Source organism: Theropithecus gelada, chromosome 4, assembly GCF_003255815.1.
Source record: "Theropithecus gelada isolate Dixy chromosome 4, Tgel_1.0, whole genome shotgun sequence".
In the NCBI taxonomy this organism is placed as follows: Eukaryota; Metazoa; Chordata; class Mammalia; order Primates; family Cercopithecidae; genus Theropithecus; species Theropithecus gelada.
Genome location: NC_037671.1, coordinates 59242229 through 59258510, shown reverse-complemented (window position 1 = coordinate 59258510; position 16282 = coordinate 59242229). Strand labels below are relative to the sequence as shown.

Here is a 16282-nt window from a genome sequence, read left to right as displayed (position 1 = left end):
AAAAGCAATGGTTTTTCTCAAGAATTTTATATGCAAATACAGATAAAGCAGAAGAGATAAACACAGCATAACAGTACAATATTTATTTACCATCTTACCATCTCCAGCAGCAAAGCTTTAGGACCAGGAAACTCTCTTTTTACAAAGCAATCTCCTTCCCACCCCCAATTAGTTGTTTACAAATACAAAGTACACAGGACATCTGCTTTGTATGAACAAATCTTAAAACATACATATAGATATACCCCATTCTGTAAAGTACTTTATTCAGTTAAGAAGGCTAGTCCCACCAAACCTGTTAAAAAAGATTTTCCTATATTCTCTTTTGAGTAAACTGCCAACATCTCTCTCTACAAAAATCATTTTAGGAAAATGACTTTCATCCTCCTTCAGTACAGGACCAAAAAATAATAGTAACAATGCAACTTTGGAACTTAAGAGAATTTTAAAATATACAGCCAGGCGTGGTGGCTCACACCCATAATCCCAGCACTTTGGGAGGCCAAGGTGGGTGGATCACCTGAGGTCAGGAGTTCGAGACCAGCCTAGCCAACATGGTGAAATCTTGTATCTACTAAAAATACAAAAATTAGTTGAGCATAGTGGCGGGCGCCTGCAATCCCAGCTACTCGGGAGGCTGAGGCAAGAGAATCGCTTGAACCTGGGAGGCAGAGGTTGCAGTGAGCCGAGATTGCACCACTGACTCTAGCCTCGGCAACAGAGTGAGACTCAGTCTCAAAAAGAAAAAAAAAAACAAAACCACACAATAACTCTGAATATGATGTGTGATAAACCAAAAGGGAGTTACAGATTTTTAACCCCGCGTGCCACTGTTTCGCCTCTGGCATAGAAGGGAAAAAAAAAAAAAAGATGAACTGTAGAGAAAATAAAAGTGGGAATGGGGCCTGGTACGGTGGCTCACGTCTGTAATCCCAGTACTTCGGGAGGCCAAAGTGGGCAGATCACTTGAGGTCCGGAGTTTGAGACCAGCCTGGCCAACGTGGCAAAACTCCATCTCTACAAAAAATACAAAAAATTAGCCAGGCATGGTGGCACGTGCCTGTAATCCTAGCTACTTGGGAGGCTGAGGCAGGAGAATCACTTGAACCTGGGAGGTGGAGGTTGCAGTAAACCAAGATGACCCCACTGTACTCCAGCTTGGGAGCCAGAGCAAGACTGTCTCAAAAACAAAAAAAGGAAAAGAAGAAAAAAAAAAAAAGAAGCTAAAAGTGGCCAACAGCAAGGAAAAAAACTTAAACACGAAGTTGACAAAATGTGTTGGAGCTGCTGGAGATATTACTGTGACAAGGTCTACAACCCAATTTCCTATCTGAATCACCTAGAGAGGGTTCTGGTGATAGGAACCCACTTCCTCCTTCAATACAACACCTCCAAATGCCAATGAGGCAATATTTTTATAAGTATCTTTATTTTCCCCAAGTCCACCTAGAAATCATCTGTAAGTCAAAACACAAGGAAATTAACCACTTTTAGCTACCCTGAGGACACCTTTCCACAGGTGACCCTGAAGTATGCAACCATTTAACTGTGAAGGGATACCACATTCCACTTCAGGGGCATTACCCTGTTCATCCTCAGAGTTGTTCTCTACCAGTGCCTCAGTTCTCTCCGATTGCTTGAGCTGCCCCAGAGCCAAAGGTGCACTGCTGAAAGCCCAGCTTGGGCTCAGTTCCGGGAAAGAATTGTTCTAGATGTACATAATGGACTACGGTACAAACCAACTCCTAGAGAGACAACTCCTACAACCTTACAAGTGATGGCTACACAAACTTAGCATACTTTGAATATGTAGGAACCAGTATATATTCACGGATAATTTATCAACTTCTTTTAGTTTACTCTCCTCCTTTTCTGTTTCCCCTAAAGACTATTTTTCATAATTCTGAAACCAGACACACTCCATTATGTTACCCACACTGTTGCACTCTCCTGCTCCTCCACCTGAATGCCTGGCTCCTGTTTCTCCACCAGGCCAACTAACTCTTGCCTAATTCTCCTCCAAAACTCAGCTCACACACTTGGTAAGAAAAGCTTTCCTCATCCCTCTATATGGCTCTTTTTGTTCCATCACCACAGGCATTCTTCCAAAAAGGACATCTGCTCTTATACTTTATTGGTATTTACTTCTCTTGAGAATATGCCATCTCTTATTAACCCTCAGTATTCTCAGACCTTTCTTAGCACCTGCCTGCACAGAGCAGGTACTGAAAAAGATGTCTGACAAACTAAAAGACTGTTTTCAACACAGATATAAAATAACAAAATACCATCTATCAAAAATTGTATACACATACATACACACTCTAGCTCTTCATTCTACATTCTCTTATTATTTTCTTATTGTTTATTATGAGCATTTCTTAGCTTGTACTTGGGAAAAGAGACTTTTACTTTAAATATGTCTTCTAATGACTTAGTACACTGTTAGGCTTGTAAGATAGTCTTAAAAAATCATAAAAGGGGGAACATGATCACATGGCATGAAATGAATATTTACATGCTGTTAGATACATTTTAAAAGGTATGTATCTATAGTTAATACCACAGAACACCATATCCAACATGAATAGAAACAGCACAATTACTTAAAAAAGGAAATCTGTATCAGCTTTAGTGTTTTCAAAGTACTTTTGGATATTAATTCATTTGAGAGTAGGAAGACTGAGGCTCAGAAAATAAGTGACTTGCTAATACTGAGGGTCAAGGTCTTTGGAATTCAAATACCATGTGCTTTTTGCACCATTCCTTTTTCCTTCCATTAAGCCAATATCCTCAAAATGCTAGTTAAAAAAAAATTAAGTGTCTATATGAAACAAAATGAATGTAATAAACAACATAGAACAAAGAAAAAACACAAGCAATACGATTAACATAATCAGTGCTGAAAATGAATGGAAACAGAAACCAATGACTATGAATCAAGAATAATCTCAGTCCAGCACAGTGAAATCTCAATGGGAGAACTAAGAGGATAGGGTTCCTGATCTGACAAGTGAAATAATCAGGAATCAGTTAATATACGACATCAAATACTTTAGTGGAGTGACAGCAAAGTCATAAACAAAGTTCAGAAAAGAAAAAGATTTGTGTATGTGAAATGAGTTTGCCATAGAAGTAAAACTTGAATGGGGCTTTGAAAAACACATGGAGGCAGCCTAGTATAATGTTGAATTGAGACTGGAAAAAGTCTATATTTAAAGCTCAGTTCTACTACCTGAGCAAGTTGCTTAATGACTCAAGTTTCAGTTTTTCATCTGCAAAATAAGAAGGAATTTCTCTCTCAAGAGTGCCTTGCAACCAGCACAGAGCCTGTACAGAGACTATACAAATCCAGATTCTTTCTTCTACTGTCTTCCCAGGCAGGAAGATGACAATTAGACACAAGGATATCAACATGCTTCCAAACCCTGTCAGAACATATAGAAGCTGTTCCAAGCCATTAAAGAAAGATCAATACACAGGCCCTCTGTCCCAAGAATCTAAATGAAACTATTTATATAACTAGATTCTAATGAAGGCAAAAAGGAACTGGCTGCATACCTACCAGTACTTAAATGTAAATTAAATATGTAAAAAAAAAATGAGTTGAAAACTGTGCTTAGTGACTTGGGGAAACATTTTTATTTCATCATCCACATCACTGTTACCTCACCAATCAAAAGAGGTATTAAGGGACCACAACATGATAGTTATTTAACAAATTACTACATTTATAAATAAAGGTAGTATGAAACATAGCCATCACAGATAAAAGTAGGACTTAACAAGAGGTCTAACTGCAGCCCTTAAAAGTGAATGTTGTGATAGAGCCACTCTTATGGGTAATGAAAGAAAACAGTACTATGATAACTCATGGAGCAAAGATAGCATATGAACAGGGTTAGTCTTACAAAAGTACTACTAACTGAACACAATTCTTGAAGCACTTACAGTCAAAGTAGAACTTTTAAAAATATCACCAAATATAGGCCGGGCGCTGTGGCTCACGCCTGTAATGCCAGCACTTTGGGAAGACGAGGTGGGCGGATCACGAGGTCAGGAGATTGAGACCATCCTAGCTAATACGGTGAAACCCCATCTCTACTAAAAATACAAAAAATTAGCCAGGCGTGGTGGCGGGTGCCTGTAGTCCCAGCTACTCAGGAGGCTGAGGCAGGAGAATGGCGTGAACCCAGAAGGCAGAGCTTGCAGGAAGCCATGATCGCGCCACTGCACTCCAGCCTGGGTGACAGTGAAACTCCGTCTCAAAAAAAAAAAAAAAAAATCATCAAATATAAACTATTTACCTTCATGTTACCAAAGGAATATACTCAGGAATACAGAAAGCAATACGACTTGAGAGATCTCCAAAACAATACAACTTGAGAGATCTCCAAAGTCCCAAAAGAAAATACAGACAACCTGAAAATTCTTACTGAATTCTTGACAAGGTATCACAAAACCCAACACACCATTTGAAATAGGTTACCTCAACCAGTAAAGCCCTTAACGGGTTAACTTTAAGATATATCAGGACTGTATTATATATAATAAATCCATGGGGATGGGCTTCAAAATTTTTATAAGATACCTCTAACCATAAACTATATATAATAAATGTGTGTGAACATGTAGAAATGAGAAAATAATACTACCATTAAACAAGGTAGCACTAAAAGTTGATTTAAGTTCAAAAATCAAAGTAGTTTGAGATACTGGACTGGCTATTTTTTTTTTTAAAAGGGACATTAGAAGAAACTAGAATATCTCTTCTACTAATGCTTTAAAGACATGGTATTTAAATATACAAACACAAAGCCACATCAAAATCTTGTCTAGTATACACTGATAGAATAAAAAATATCACCTACATCAAAGAGATTATGGGAAGATCAGACATCCTTTCAGAAAGAGGTGTTGAATACAGAAGAAAAGATCAATACAAAGAATAACTGATATGCTAACAACATCAAAAGGACATGGTTGGACTGTGACCACTTTCAGATATATCCCACAGGAAGCCAACAAAATTTCCAGTAATAAGTTATCTCAATGGTACCAAACACTACTAAAGTTTTCATTACAACAAAAAACAAGTAAATGAAAAGACAAAGAAGTAAAAAATATTCCACTAGTAAGAGAAGATTTAATAAAACAATATTCTGCTCATCCAGGAAGGGAAATTTCATAAAATAATATTTTAATATTTTATAAAACTCAATATATCTGGAAAAATAATAAAAAGATTTGCATTCAATACAATAATCACCAGTTTACTGATAACTTCCACCTATATATTTTCTTAGGTAAAAAATAAAGACTGGTTTGTGTATCTACTATGATAAACCATACAGAATTGATCTAGTCAATGGAATCACATGCATAAGATGCATACAGATGAGACAATCAATTATTGGACTAGCCACTAACATTAAATACAGAATGATAAATTCCAAAAGACAAGAGAACCTAAACAGTGCGAGACTGCGGCAAAATACGCCTCACATAAAAAAAAAAAAAAAGATTTCACAGCCAGGCACGGTGGCTCACACCTGTAATCCCAGCACTTTGGGAGGTCAAGGCAGGCAGATCACTTGAGGTCAGGAGTTTGAGACCAGCCTGACCAACATAGAGAAACCCCATCTCTACTAAAAATACAAAATTAGCTGGGCATAGTGACGCATGCCTGTAATCCCAGCTATTCGGCAGGCTGAGACAGGAGAATTGCTTCAACCCGGGAGGTGGGGGTTGCAGTGAGCCGAGATCACGCCATCGCACTCCAGCCTGGGCAACAAGAGCGAAACTCCGTTTCAAAAAAAAAAAAAAAAGATTTCACTTATTGCAATCTTTAAACTACTTCTACAAATATCTAATCCATAATTTCAAACCTTCATCAGAATCCCAGTCAACTAGTTATATCTTCAAGAATAATGAATGTCATGTCCATCCATATCAGTATCCAATTTTACCAAAGGGATTCTGGAATGTGTCTTTTTCAACCTCCTTGTTTACAGTACCTGAGAGGTTATCCTGGATGTATCCGGTCCTTAAGGACATTATCAATCAGGTCACTTAGGTATCACTCAGTAAATTATTAGTGTAGTACTAATAAAGCATACTAAATAGTGTCCAAGTAGCCTGAAAGAGTTTATGCTCCCTTCAAAATGTCATTTTGAGGGTTAAATAAATGGAATTATACTGATAAAGAAGCTGCCACACAGTTTAAAAAAAAAATAAAAGTTTAACTGTAATTATACTGATAAGGAAGCTGTCATTCAGTCTTTTAAAAAAAAAGATAAAGTGTCAGCAAATTTACTGCTTTTTAAAAATGTCCTTGCTTATTCTAACCAAGTAAACACACCCACTTATCAAATATTAAGTTGTGTTACCATGGCTAAGAACAAGGTTAGATATGAGACAATCAGAAAACCTAGAGCGCATCTATAGAAAACAAAGCTGTCTTAAGGCCCCCCAAAATTGGCCACTCACTAATAACAAAAAAGAACTACTGTCTAGTTAGTTAAATAAGGGGGAGGAAGGTATACTCTACAACCTTCTGAAATGAATCAACAGTGCTATAAACAAATTAACATTCAGAAGGGAGTACATTTAGATAGTGCAATTGTACAAATGATAGAGTAATAAACTACAAGATTAAATCACTGTACAAAATTCACATAAATACCACAAGCAATATATGCAAGACATCAAAGTTTAAGTTTTAAAGAAAAGTGTAGAATTTAAAAAGGCACTTCATATAAAAATGGAAACAGTAATTCTCTATACACAGTAACTACAAGAAACCATATTGTCTCTGTATACATTGTATATCTAATCAAGAAGTAACATTTTGAAGAAAAAAGATCATTAGATACATCCTTTTTGAGAATAACAGATCATTAAACTTGCAACTATTCCAAGGCCTCCTAGAAAACCTAGAGGTATTTAAACATTAGAGGTTGGCCTACTAGAGAATTTTGTTGCAGGCTCTGAACATGGCAGGCATAATACGAATATTTATTATCTAAGAGTTTCTGATTCTACTGGGGTAATCTCCCTAGACCAAATCCTCACTTTAAGTTTTATAACATTATCATCTTTCAAGTATGCCAGAGATTTTAAAATAATAAAAAATAAACACATTAAAGATATTTCTTTCGCACTCAAGAAACTAATCTACAACTAAAAACTCTTCCTGATATGCATTCTGTCTCCATCCCTATTAAACGGTCAAATCCTTTCAGAACTACTTGGTCACCAATTTGATGACTTCCCTATACCTTTACACTTTGAGGAAAACAGAGTATCTGGAGACACTTGGGCACATCAGTTAGGGTAACTAAGAAAGGATACTTTTACTTATTACTGGGCAACATAAATATCACAAGAGGAAAAGAGAACAGCAACATCATCTTACGAATATTTAAGAATGGAGGAGCTGCGCAACAATGCAAATATAGTCAACACTACCATACGTTTAAAAAATGGTTAAGGTGCTAAGCTTTATGTGCCTCTTTTCTTTTCTTTTTTTTAAACCACAATTTAAAAGGCAAAGGGGAGGGGAAGTATATTAAAGGGAAGTGCCAAAATAGTTTCAGACAAACACATTTTCAGGCATAACTTATTTTGGTTTAGTTTAAGGTTTGAAATAAGGGTATATCAAAAACCACCAAGTTTATGACATAGCATCTAATTCAGGGAAGGAAAAGGGGAGAAATGGAAAGTGAAAAGAGTCTGAAGTAGCCTTAGCTAGTTAGGAACACTTATGTGCAGTCACATAAAACATTTCCAAGGTCTCTCACCACTGAGTTCTCCAGTGGCAAGTTCTCTAAGATAAAACTACAGTGCCAGTATCAAGAGCACATGGGATTGCCTGATGGGTGCAATGCACATAAGCCACAAAAATGTATGATTTCTTAGGCCTTTGTTTCTGTTCAGGTAATCAATATTCTTCCAGGGTTTAGTTTGAAAGACAGTTTGTAAAGAACACTGGCATGGACCTTTTCCACAGAAGTGGAAATAAAATTTTGTGTAAAATACAGAAAAATAAGGTAAGTATTAACTCTTTATATGACTGGGCTAAATCTGCAAAACAATACCCCCTTTATTAAGACTAGTTCAAGTTTAATCTACAAATAGGACAAACATGACCAATACAGTACCCGGAAATTAACTGACAAAATAATTTCTTCCAAGTAGTAAAATTTACGCCAACAACCTCTGTAACACAAATAAGGAAAGGAAGAAAAGTAGATTTTAAAATGGGTGCTGAATATAGTTATGATGGGGGAGGAGGAAGGAGCTTCCAATAAACTATTAAAAATCGTGGCACCAGAGAAAATGTCAATTACCACTGTGCAACAACTATGGCAAGAAGCCACATACACCATAAAACAGTGCCATATTCAATTAGTAGTATATCCAAAATGCCTCGACCAAGCAGATGAAAAAACACAGAAGTTACAGAATTAAGTCTGTCAATTAAAAGAAAAACAACTGGTTTTGGCTGCCAAGCAAATAATACTAGGTGATGTATTCAGACCCCTCAAACTTGACATATTCTCCATTCCTGATGTCATGCTGTGAAGACATGGATCTAAGGGCTGATATACCACACATCCACTACCTTGAGTCTAAAGAGAAGATACTGTGGGACATATAACTGAGGTATCTGCTGCCAGTTCCAGTACGGTGAAAAACTATTACTGGGATCAACTGGGAGCAAAAAGATAAGCTGTCTCTTACACTAAGAATCTGACTAAATTAAGTAACCAAGTAACCAAGAATGTATCACTGAAGTCTTGATTTCAGCCTTTCAAATCCTTAATGGATATCATGTTCTCTTCACTAAATCCACAGCTATGCTTTAAATCTTAAGGATTCCCAATAAAATCTAGACTGATGGTATCCCTCTTTATTACAGTAAGGGGAGAAGATTGTCAGGCATGTTTGGAATTCTTGCTCTTAGGAGTTCAGATTTTCATGCCTGGATCGTGTAATATCCTTTATTTCCAGGGCACTGATGTGCGTATCTTTTTTGTATTTAGAGTGTGATGCACTATCAAGCTCAAAAGAATTAAATGTTTAGAAGGTAGGTTGTTTAAGAAGGCCATCTTGGTGAAAGGCCCAGCTTACAGTGAGAGACTACCATGACTCAGTCTTACAACTTGATATGAGAGCTTGATAGGTCAAAGACTATTAGGACTGATGACAACAAAGAACTCTCTCACATGTAGCTTTATGAGTAGTGATGGTATGGTGGCCATCAAAGTCTTGATGAAGATAGTTACTGTGCAATTTCTACAGAGATGTTATAGGTAGAAGTCTTTTTCCAGTTGGTGTCCATAGAAGACCTGTGACATCTAGCCATTCCAAGGGGAAGCAAACTGGATTTGGCAAAATTTGACTTGAATTCCAGTTGACACAAAGCTTCATGGCTGATTCTGAAGTCTCACAGAGCTTGACAGTAGTACGAACTCTTGGTGAGTTGACCATCTTGACATAAAGACATTTTAACAGATGTGTCATTTTGTGAAGATCTGTCAAACTGAAGCCTGAACAAGGAAGCACTGATAACCTAAAAATGAAGGATTTACCTCTGGTCTTAGTAAACAGAGATCTAGTATTAGGTTATTTCTAGATTCAAAATATCTGCTAGTCCTCAGTTTACAGATAAGATTTTCCTGAGGAACAAATCTTTATATTTTTCTTTAATCACAAGAGGATTCAGATTCCTGAGTGGCCCTCCTCCAAACTTATTTTTGGACCAGAAATAAAGGATAAACATTTGTCCAACCCTTTCAAGAAAGTCTCCACTGCCCACTTGGTCAGTAAGTCATGAGTTTATTTTATACTTCATTTCAAAAGTCTACAATTCAAATGTCAGCTGTGATCATTCCAGACATGCATTCAGTTTTTGAGATGATCTCCTACCTGTAGATCCTATTTGTACGAGGAGGAACAAGTAAAATAGTTAGGATCTTGAATGACTATTCTGCTGAACATAAAACAGGTTATTAATTCTTGTACCCATGGCGTTCTGGAGAGTCTCCCTTCTTTCTATATCTATAGGGGTGGTTTCGAGGTTTGTACCAATCCCCTTTGGAGTATCCTCTATTGTGATAATGTGCTTTCTGATCATGACTATAAAAGTATCGATGCTGATTATAGTATTTGTGATCTTTATAGTCATTTTCTTTTATACTGTTCTCTTCTGCAACAACAGCTTTTACATCTTGTCCAAAAAGGGAAGTACCATCAAAGGGCAAGTGGGAGATCTTCTCCTGGGTTTTCTTAGTAAGAGATGTAAGTCGAAGCCAGGCCTGCCTTCTATAGTCTATGGCCATGGCCATAACTCTGACTACAGAATCCATTATGTCCCTAGTAGTACAAAGTTGCCAAAGGCCTGCATCCATACCATCAGATATTATACATCTTGCTTTTCCACGATCAAACTCTGGGTCATGAACCAGATCTTCCATGTCTTCCCAGAGTTTACGCTGATATTGAGTCATATAAGCCATGTAGCTAGCAGCTCGGGCTGCAATGGAGGCAGCATGGTAAAACCTACAACCCATGACCTCCATTTCTTTTGAGGTAGAATCTAGAGGGGATGTTGTATTTCCTCTTTTGCTGTGTTCTAATGCTTCTACAATGGGGCCTTCAGCTGGTGGGTTTGGTTGGAAAGGAGAGGTGTCCTTGGCCACAGGATATACCCTGTGTCCCATGAAGGAAGAAGGATGGCAATCAGCAGGGTCTTTAAAAACCTCAGTGGTGGCAATTCTCAGAAGAGGATGCAATGGAGGAACCAAACGTTTTTTAGAAGTCACACAATCAGGTTTCCCTTCACATGACTCTGCTTCAGATTGTAATGTCACCCTTTTTATAACACCTCTTTGTTCCATTCTCTTCAAAAGACCTGTGAAACTAGATTGGCTGGGGTCAGATGGCTGCCCTTTGTCATCAGCTGATGGTGATTTGTAATCAGTTTCTTCTTCAACTGTGGATAAATTTTCCTCCTTAGAGGTGGAGATGTCCCAAGGAACTGAGGAGTTCTCACTTGGCCTAGAATGATGAAATCTAAAACAGCTCCTGGACTGCAGATCACGTATCACTCGGGACATTTCAGCTACTTGTGTCTGGAGATAGAGGATGGCATCCCGTCCATGCTGTGAAGCTGAAGAAGAATCTATACATAAATTCTCTTTGACCTCAGAAGAGGCCAAAGATTCTTGGGGGACCAGAAGTGGAGATGAAGGCAGAGTCTGAAAATTCTGTGACGATTTAAGGGTCTCTGTCTCAGAGATCTTAGTATCTGAATTATTTTGATCATTTTTCTGGTTCTCCAATGGGTTCTCAACAGAGGAAGTTTGAGAAACTATCCTTTCTGGACTGCTGGAACAACTCCCAGAGAAGGAGCTGCTATCTCCAATGGGAAGAGGAACACTGCAGCTAGAGCACATTTCTGGGCGATGATTCTCAGAGGATGGCACCTTAGATTCAGGCATTCTCTGGGTTATCCACATGAACAAGAAAACCAAGGAAGAGAAAAAAATGCTTTTAATATGTTAACTTTCAAGTGCAGAGATTCACGTCCAGTAAGTAGAACTCAATTTTTAAATTATTATAATTAACAGTGAAAGATACAATCCACTCAAGGTCAGCAAAAGGAATCAGAGAAGTCAAATCCACAAACTTTGCTACCCCAAAGACCCAATATCAACTATTGGCATTAATCTGGGACTCTGTTTATGAAAAAGTAGAGAGTAAAAACAAGCTCAGATCATGTGGTGCTACCCTGGCTGCTGTTTGGTCCCGTGTTAGCATAAGAATAAGTGTTGAGACCACTCATAAGAATAAAAGAAAAAAATATTCCATTCAAGATATGTTAAGTTCTATTCAAGATACGCAAGAAGCTAACGATGGCAAAGAGAACTTAAGGAAAGTTCCACTAAGAAGAAAAAAAAATCTAAAACTCCCCCATTAGAGTCATTTTAAGCACCTTTGAAAATTCTGTCATTCACTCTCCATGAATAACAAAACTTTCTAGTCGTATAGTCCTACTTTATGGTTTGTAGTATAAGGAGTTATAATTTGTTACCTCATTTCATCCTCACAACAACCCTGTGAGGTAGGTATTATTCTTATTTGACTGAAAAACGGAGGTTAAAAGGTTACTTAATTTATCCAAAGTCACAGAATTTGTAAAGAGTAAAGTTGGGACTCAAACCCAGGTATTCTGATTCCAAGTCCAAGTCTCTCAATCCCCTATATCACAGAGCAAGAAGTTTGTGGCCACTCTGAACAGTAAGAGTTTTCTAATCCAAGAAGAAAACAGCCCATTAACAGAAGTTTGGGCTAAAGCAAGGACAAATGAAAGGCAAGACTGTTACAAAGGGCTCAACTAGTTCACTTCTCAGAGCAAGGAAAGTATTGGTCAAGGGTCAAACCTACAACCAGTACATCACAGGTAAGATAAGTAACTCTAAATATGTGGGGCACAGACAAGGTGAAAGGGATGATGACTGAAGTAATATATCTCCTATAAACCCTTCCCTCACTTTTCATTCCTAAAAGGATCTCTACATATCCTTTTTTCTAAGAGAAAACAAATTTTCTGTGGTCATGTGGTTCTGGAACAAAAGAATCCTGTTGTATAGGGCACCTGAGGAGAATATAGGAAAAGAGAAGGGAAAGAGGAATCAATAAGCTTGCAGTTTTTATTCCATTTCCCTTTTATCAGATACCACCTCTAAGGCTTAGAATTTCCCAGAGTCTTATTACCATTTTTTCATATTGTCACTCAAAGTAGAGGAAAAAAACTGGAAGTAGGAGATCTGGGCAAAGAACTCCTTGGACTACCTATTTTAGCCCATTCTAATAGAACTGGCTATTTCTAAACACAGGCATCACTGATTTGATAACTCTCTTTAGAGAATACCTCTTAAAAGATACAAATGAAGAAACACAAATCAAATATAATGTACTTACATCAGTATGAGAGGTGCTAGGCTCTTCATCATCACTGCTGACCAGATCAATGTATTCAAGAACAGGTCGTAATGGTCCTTCCTATAAACGATCAAGCAAATGTACAAGCCATTAACAGTTATTCAAACCAAATTAGCATTTAAACCTACTAGTTTTTTTGGTTGGGACTGGCAAGAATTACTCTGAAGAGGGAGCTTTGTGGATAGCAGAAAATAACCAGAACAAAAGCAGCAGAGGAAAATATTCAAAATATGTAAATATAAAATGATGACAAGACCTAAAAGGAAGTACCTACACACCTGTAGAGTATTAAGGCCATGTCAATTACTTGGGAAAGGAAAATTAATATAAGAACAGTGCTACAAAGATACAAATATTATAATCCAGTGCTTTACACCTAGAATTGGTATCAAAAGTCTGTTAATATATCCAAGTTCAAAAATGAATTTGACTTATAGCTCAGCTTCATCACCCACCACTGCAGAGTCAAGCGTCAAACCTGAATTATTCTGCATTCTTTCTTTCCATCCAATCTAATTTCTTCATCAACCAGGCCTTGAATGTCAGGCTTAAAAGCCTAGATTTTATTCAATAGGCAAAGAAAATAAAAAATAATAATAAGACAATAACATGAGAACTGTGCTTCAAGAAGATCAATCACTTAGAGGAGTGTGGACAGCAGGCAAAGCAAGATAATCAGTACAGGCACATGATAATGCAGAACTAATGGTGGTGATGGCAAGAAGAGTATGGTAGTGGACATATAAGAGAATACAAGTAAAATGGAAAACTAAAAGAGACTGATTATTAGGCCGGGTGTGGTGGCTCATATCTGTAATCCCAGCACTTTGGGTGGCCAAGGTGGCGGGTCACCTGAGGTTAGAACCACGCCCAGCTAATTTGTGTATTTTTAGTACAGATGGGGTTTTACCATGTTGGCCAGGCTAGAGTTTGAGACCAGCCTGACCAATACGGTAAAACCCCATCTCTACTAAAAATGTAAAAATTAGCCGGGCACGGTGGTGTGTGCCTATAGTCCCAGATACTCAGGAGGCTGAGGCTGGAGAATCGCTTGAACCTGGGAAGCAGAAGTTGCAGTAAGCCAAGATCATGTCTCTGCACTCCAGCCTGGGCAACAGAGCAAGATTGTCTCAATAATAATAATAATAATAATAATAATAATAATAAAAAATATATAAAATAAAAATACATTTGAAAGATTATTTAAAAAAAAACAAAACAAGGAGTCAGTGATCTCTAAGGTTTTAAGCTCAGGTGTAATGCCATTAGTATAACTTTGGAAAGCAGAAACAGAAACCTGACATTCCTATGGGCTGAAGTAACAGTAGTACACAGGGTGTATCTAGCAGACAGCTGAAAATGCAGGCCTCCAATCTGGGAAGTAAGAACATACCTGGAAATAAAGATTTGAGAGTTGCTCCCCTAGAAGGCTATTAAACTCTAGAACTAAATTGAACTATCGTATCGCCTCAATAAAAAGCTGTCAGTGTTAAATGTGGCCAGAAACACAGCAACAATAAAATGCCACTGAATGTGGCAACCAGACATTTTTAAAGGTCTTTGAGAGAGCAACTTTCAAGAAAGTAATGAGCACAGAAGCCAGGCTCTAAAACACTTGAGAATGCAGCAGAAAAGACCATATTATTTTGAGAAATCCAGTATGCTGGAAACAAGAGAAAGGAACACAGAAGAAATAATAGTTGAGGAAAGGATTTTGTAGCATGTAGAAAGTTGACTGTTGGAGACAGAAGCTGAGATCTAGGTAATGATCTTCTTCCCTAGAATAGGCATCCAGTCTCGAAGATAGCTTCTTTCTCCCCTATGCTATGACTTCTGCTCAACCAAGAAACTGCCATCTTTTGGGTACTAATTCAGATACCATATAAAACAAGAGGGCAAAACTGGGCAGGGATCTGTAACAAAGGAATTGAGATTTTTGCTCAAACTATAAGGCAGAAGTAAAAAATAAAGAAAGAGAGGAACCAATACTCTCCAATATATGGTCAACAGAGCTGAATCACCTACTTTAAAATCTATGCCTGGTATGAAGAATGTAGGCCATGCACGGTGGCTCACACCTGTAATTCCAACACCTTGGGAGCCAGAGGCAGGTGGATGACTTGAGGTCAGGAGTTCAAGACCAGCCTGGTCAACATGGTAAAACCCTGACTGTACTAAAAATAGGAATAGGGCGTTGTGGCAGGCACCTGTAGTCCCAGCTACCCAGGAGACTGAGGCAGATGAATCACTTGAACCCTGAAGGCAGAGGCTGCAGTGAGCTGAGATGGTACCACTGCACTCCAGCCTGGGCAACAGAGCGAGACTCTCACAAAAAAAAAGAAAAGAAGACTGAAAATCATATGTTCGATCCAAGAAGAAAAATTAAAATACGATAGCTTTTCCCATTGATATAATGATCTTACTTTGCTCTCTTTAAGAAATATGCATTGGGAACCTTCATTATAGGCCCACAGAAATAGTAAACACAAAAGCCCCCCAACCGGCAACCAGAAATACACAGAGGCAGAGTTCCCATGCACAGAAAGTAAAGAGGAAGATGAAAGATGACAAGATGCAAGGTAAAAAGTAAAATGGGCTGGAAAAAAAATAAGAAAAACAGGATGGGCATGGTGGCTTATGCCTGTAATCCCAGCACTTTGGGAGACCAAGGCGGGCGAATCATCTGAGGTCAGGAATTCGAGACCAGCCTGGCCAACATGGTGAAACCCTGTCTTCACTAAAAATACAAAAAATTAGCCAAGCATGGTGTTGGGCGCCTCTAATTCCAGCTACTCAGGAGACTGAGGCAGGAGAATCACTTGAACCCGGGAGACTGAGGCAGGAGAATCACTTGAACCCAGAGGTTGCAGTGAGCCAAGACCGTGCCATTGCACTCCAGCCTGCGTGAAAAGAGCGAAACTCCATCTCAAAAAAAAAAAAAAGAAAAAAGAAAAAAGGGCCGGGCGCGGTGGCTCAAACCTGTAATCCCAGCACTTTGGGAGGCCGAGGCGGGTGGATCACAAGGTCAGGAGATCAAGACCATCCTGGCTAACATGGTGAAACTCCGTCTCTACTAAAAATACAAAAAAAACTAGCCGGGCGTGGTGGCGGGCGCCTGTAGTCCCAGCTACTCGGAGGCTGAGGCAGGAGAATGGCGTAAAACCCGGGAGGCGGAGCTTGCAGTGAGCTGAGATCCGGCCACTGCACTCCAGCCTGGGTGACACAGCGAGACTCCGTCTCAAAAAAAAAAAAAAAAAAAAAAAAAAAAAAA

At 38.4% G+C, this 16282-nt stretch overlaps 1 protein-coding gene across 3 annotated transcripts in view; it reads right to left on the bottom strand.

Annotated features, from left to right (window-relative positions):
* The window catches only part of ZNF451 (zinc finger protein 451), an 83876-nt gene that overhangs the window by 60513 nt on the left and 7081 nt on the right, over positions 1-16282 (bottom strand). For 2 of the 3 annotated variants that reach the window (XM_025381605.1, XM_025381606.1), the window contains exon 3: positions 12991-13071. In XM_025381605.1, the coding sequence (XP_025237390.1) occupies positions 12991-13071 (81 nt within the window). Of the gene's footprint in view, positions 1-8836; positions 11511-12990; positions 13072-16282 lie in introns of those variants that run through there. The other variant, XM_025381607.1, reaches the window with a different exon arrangement.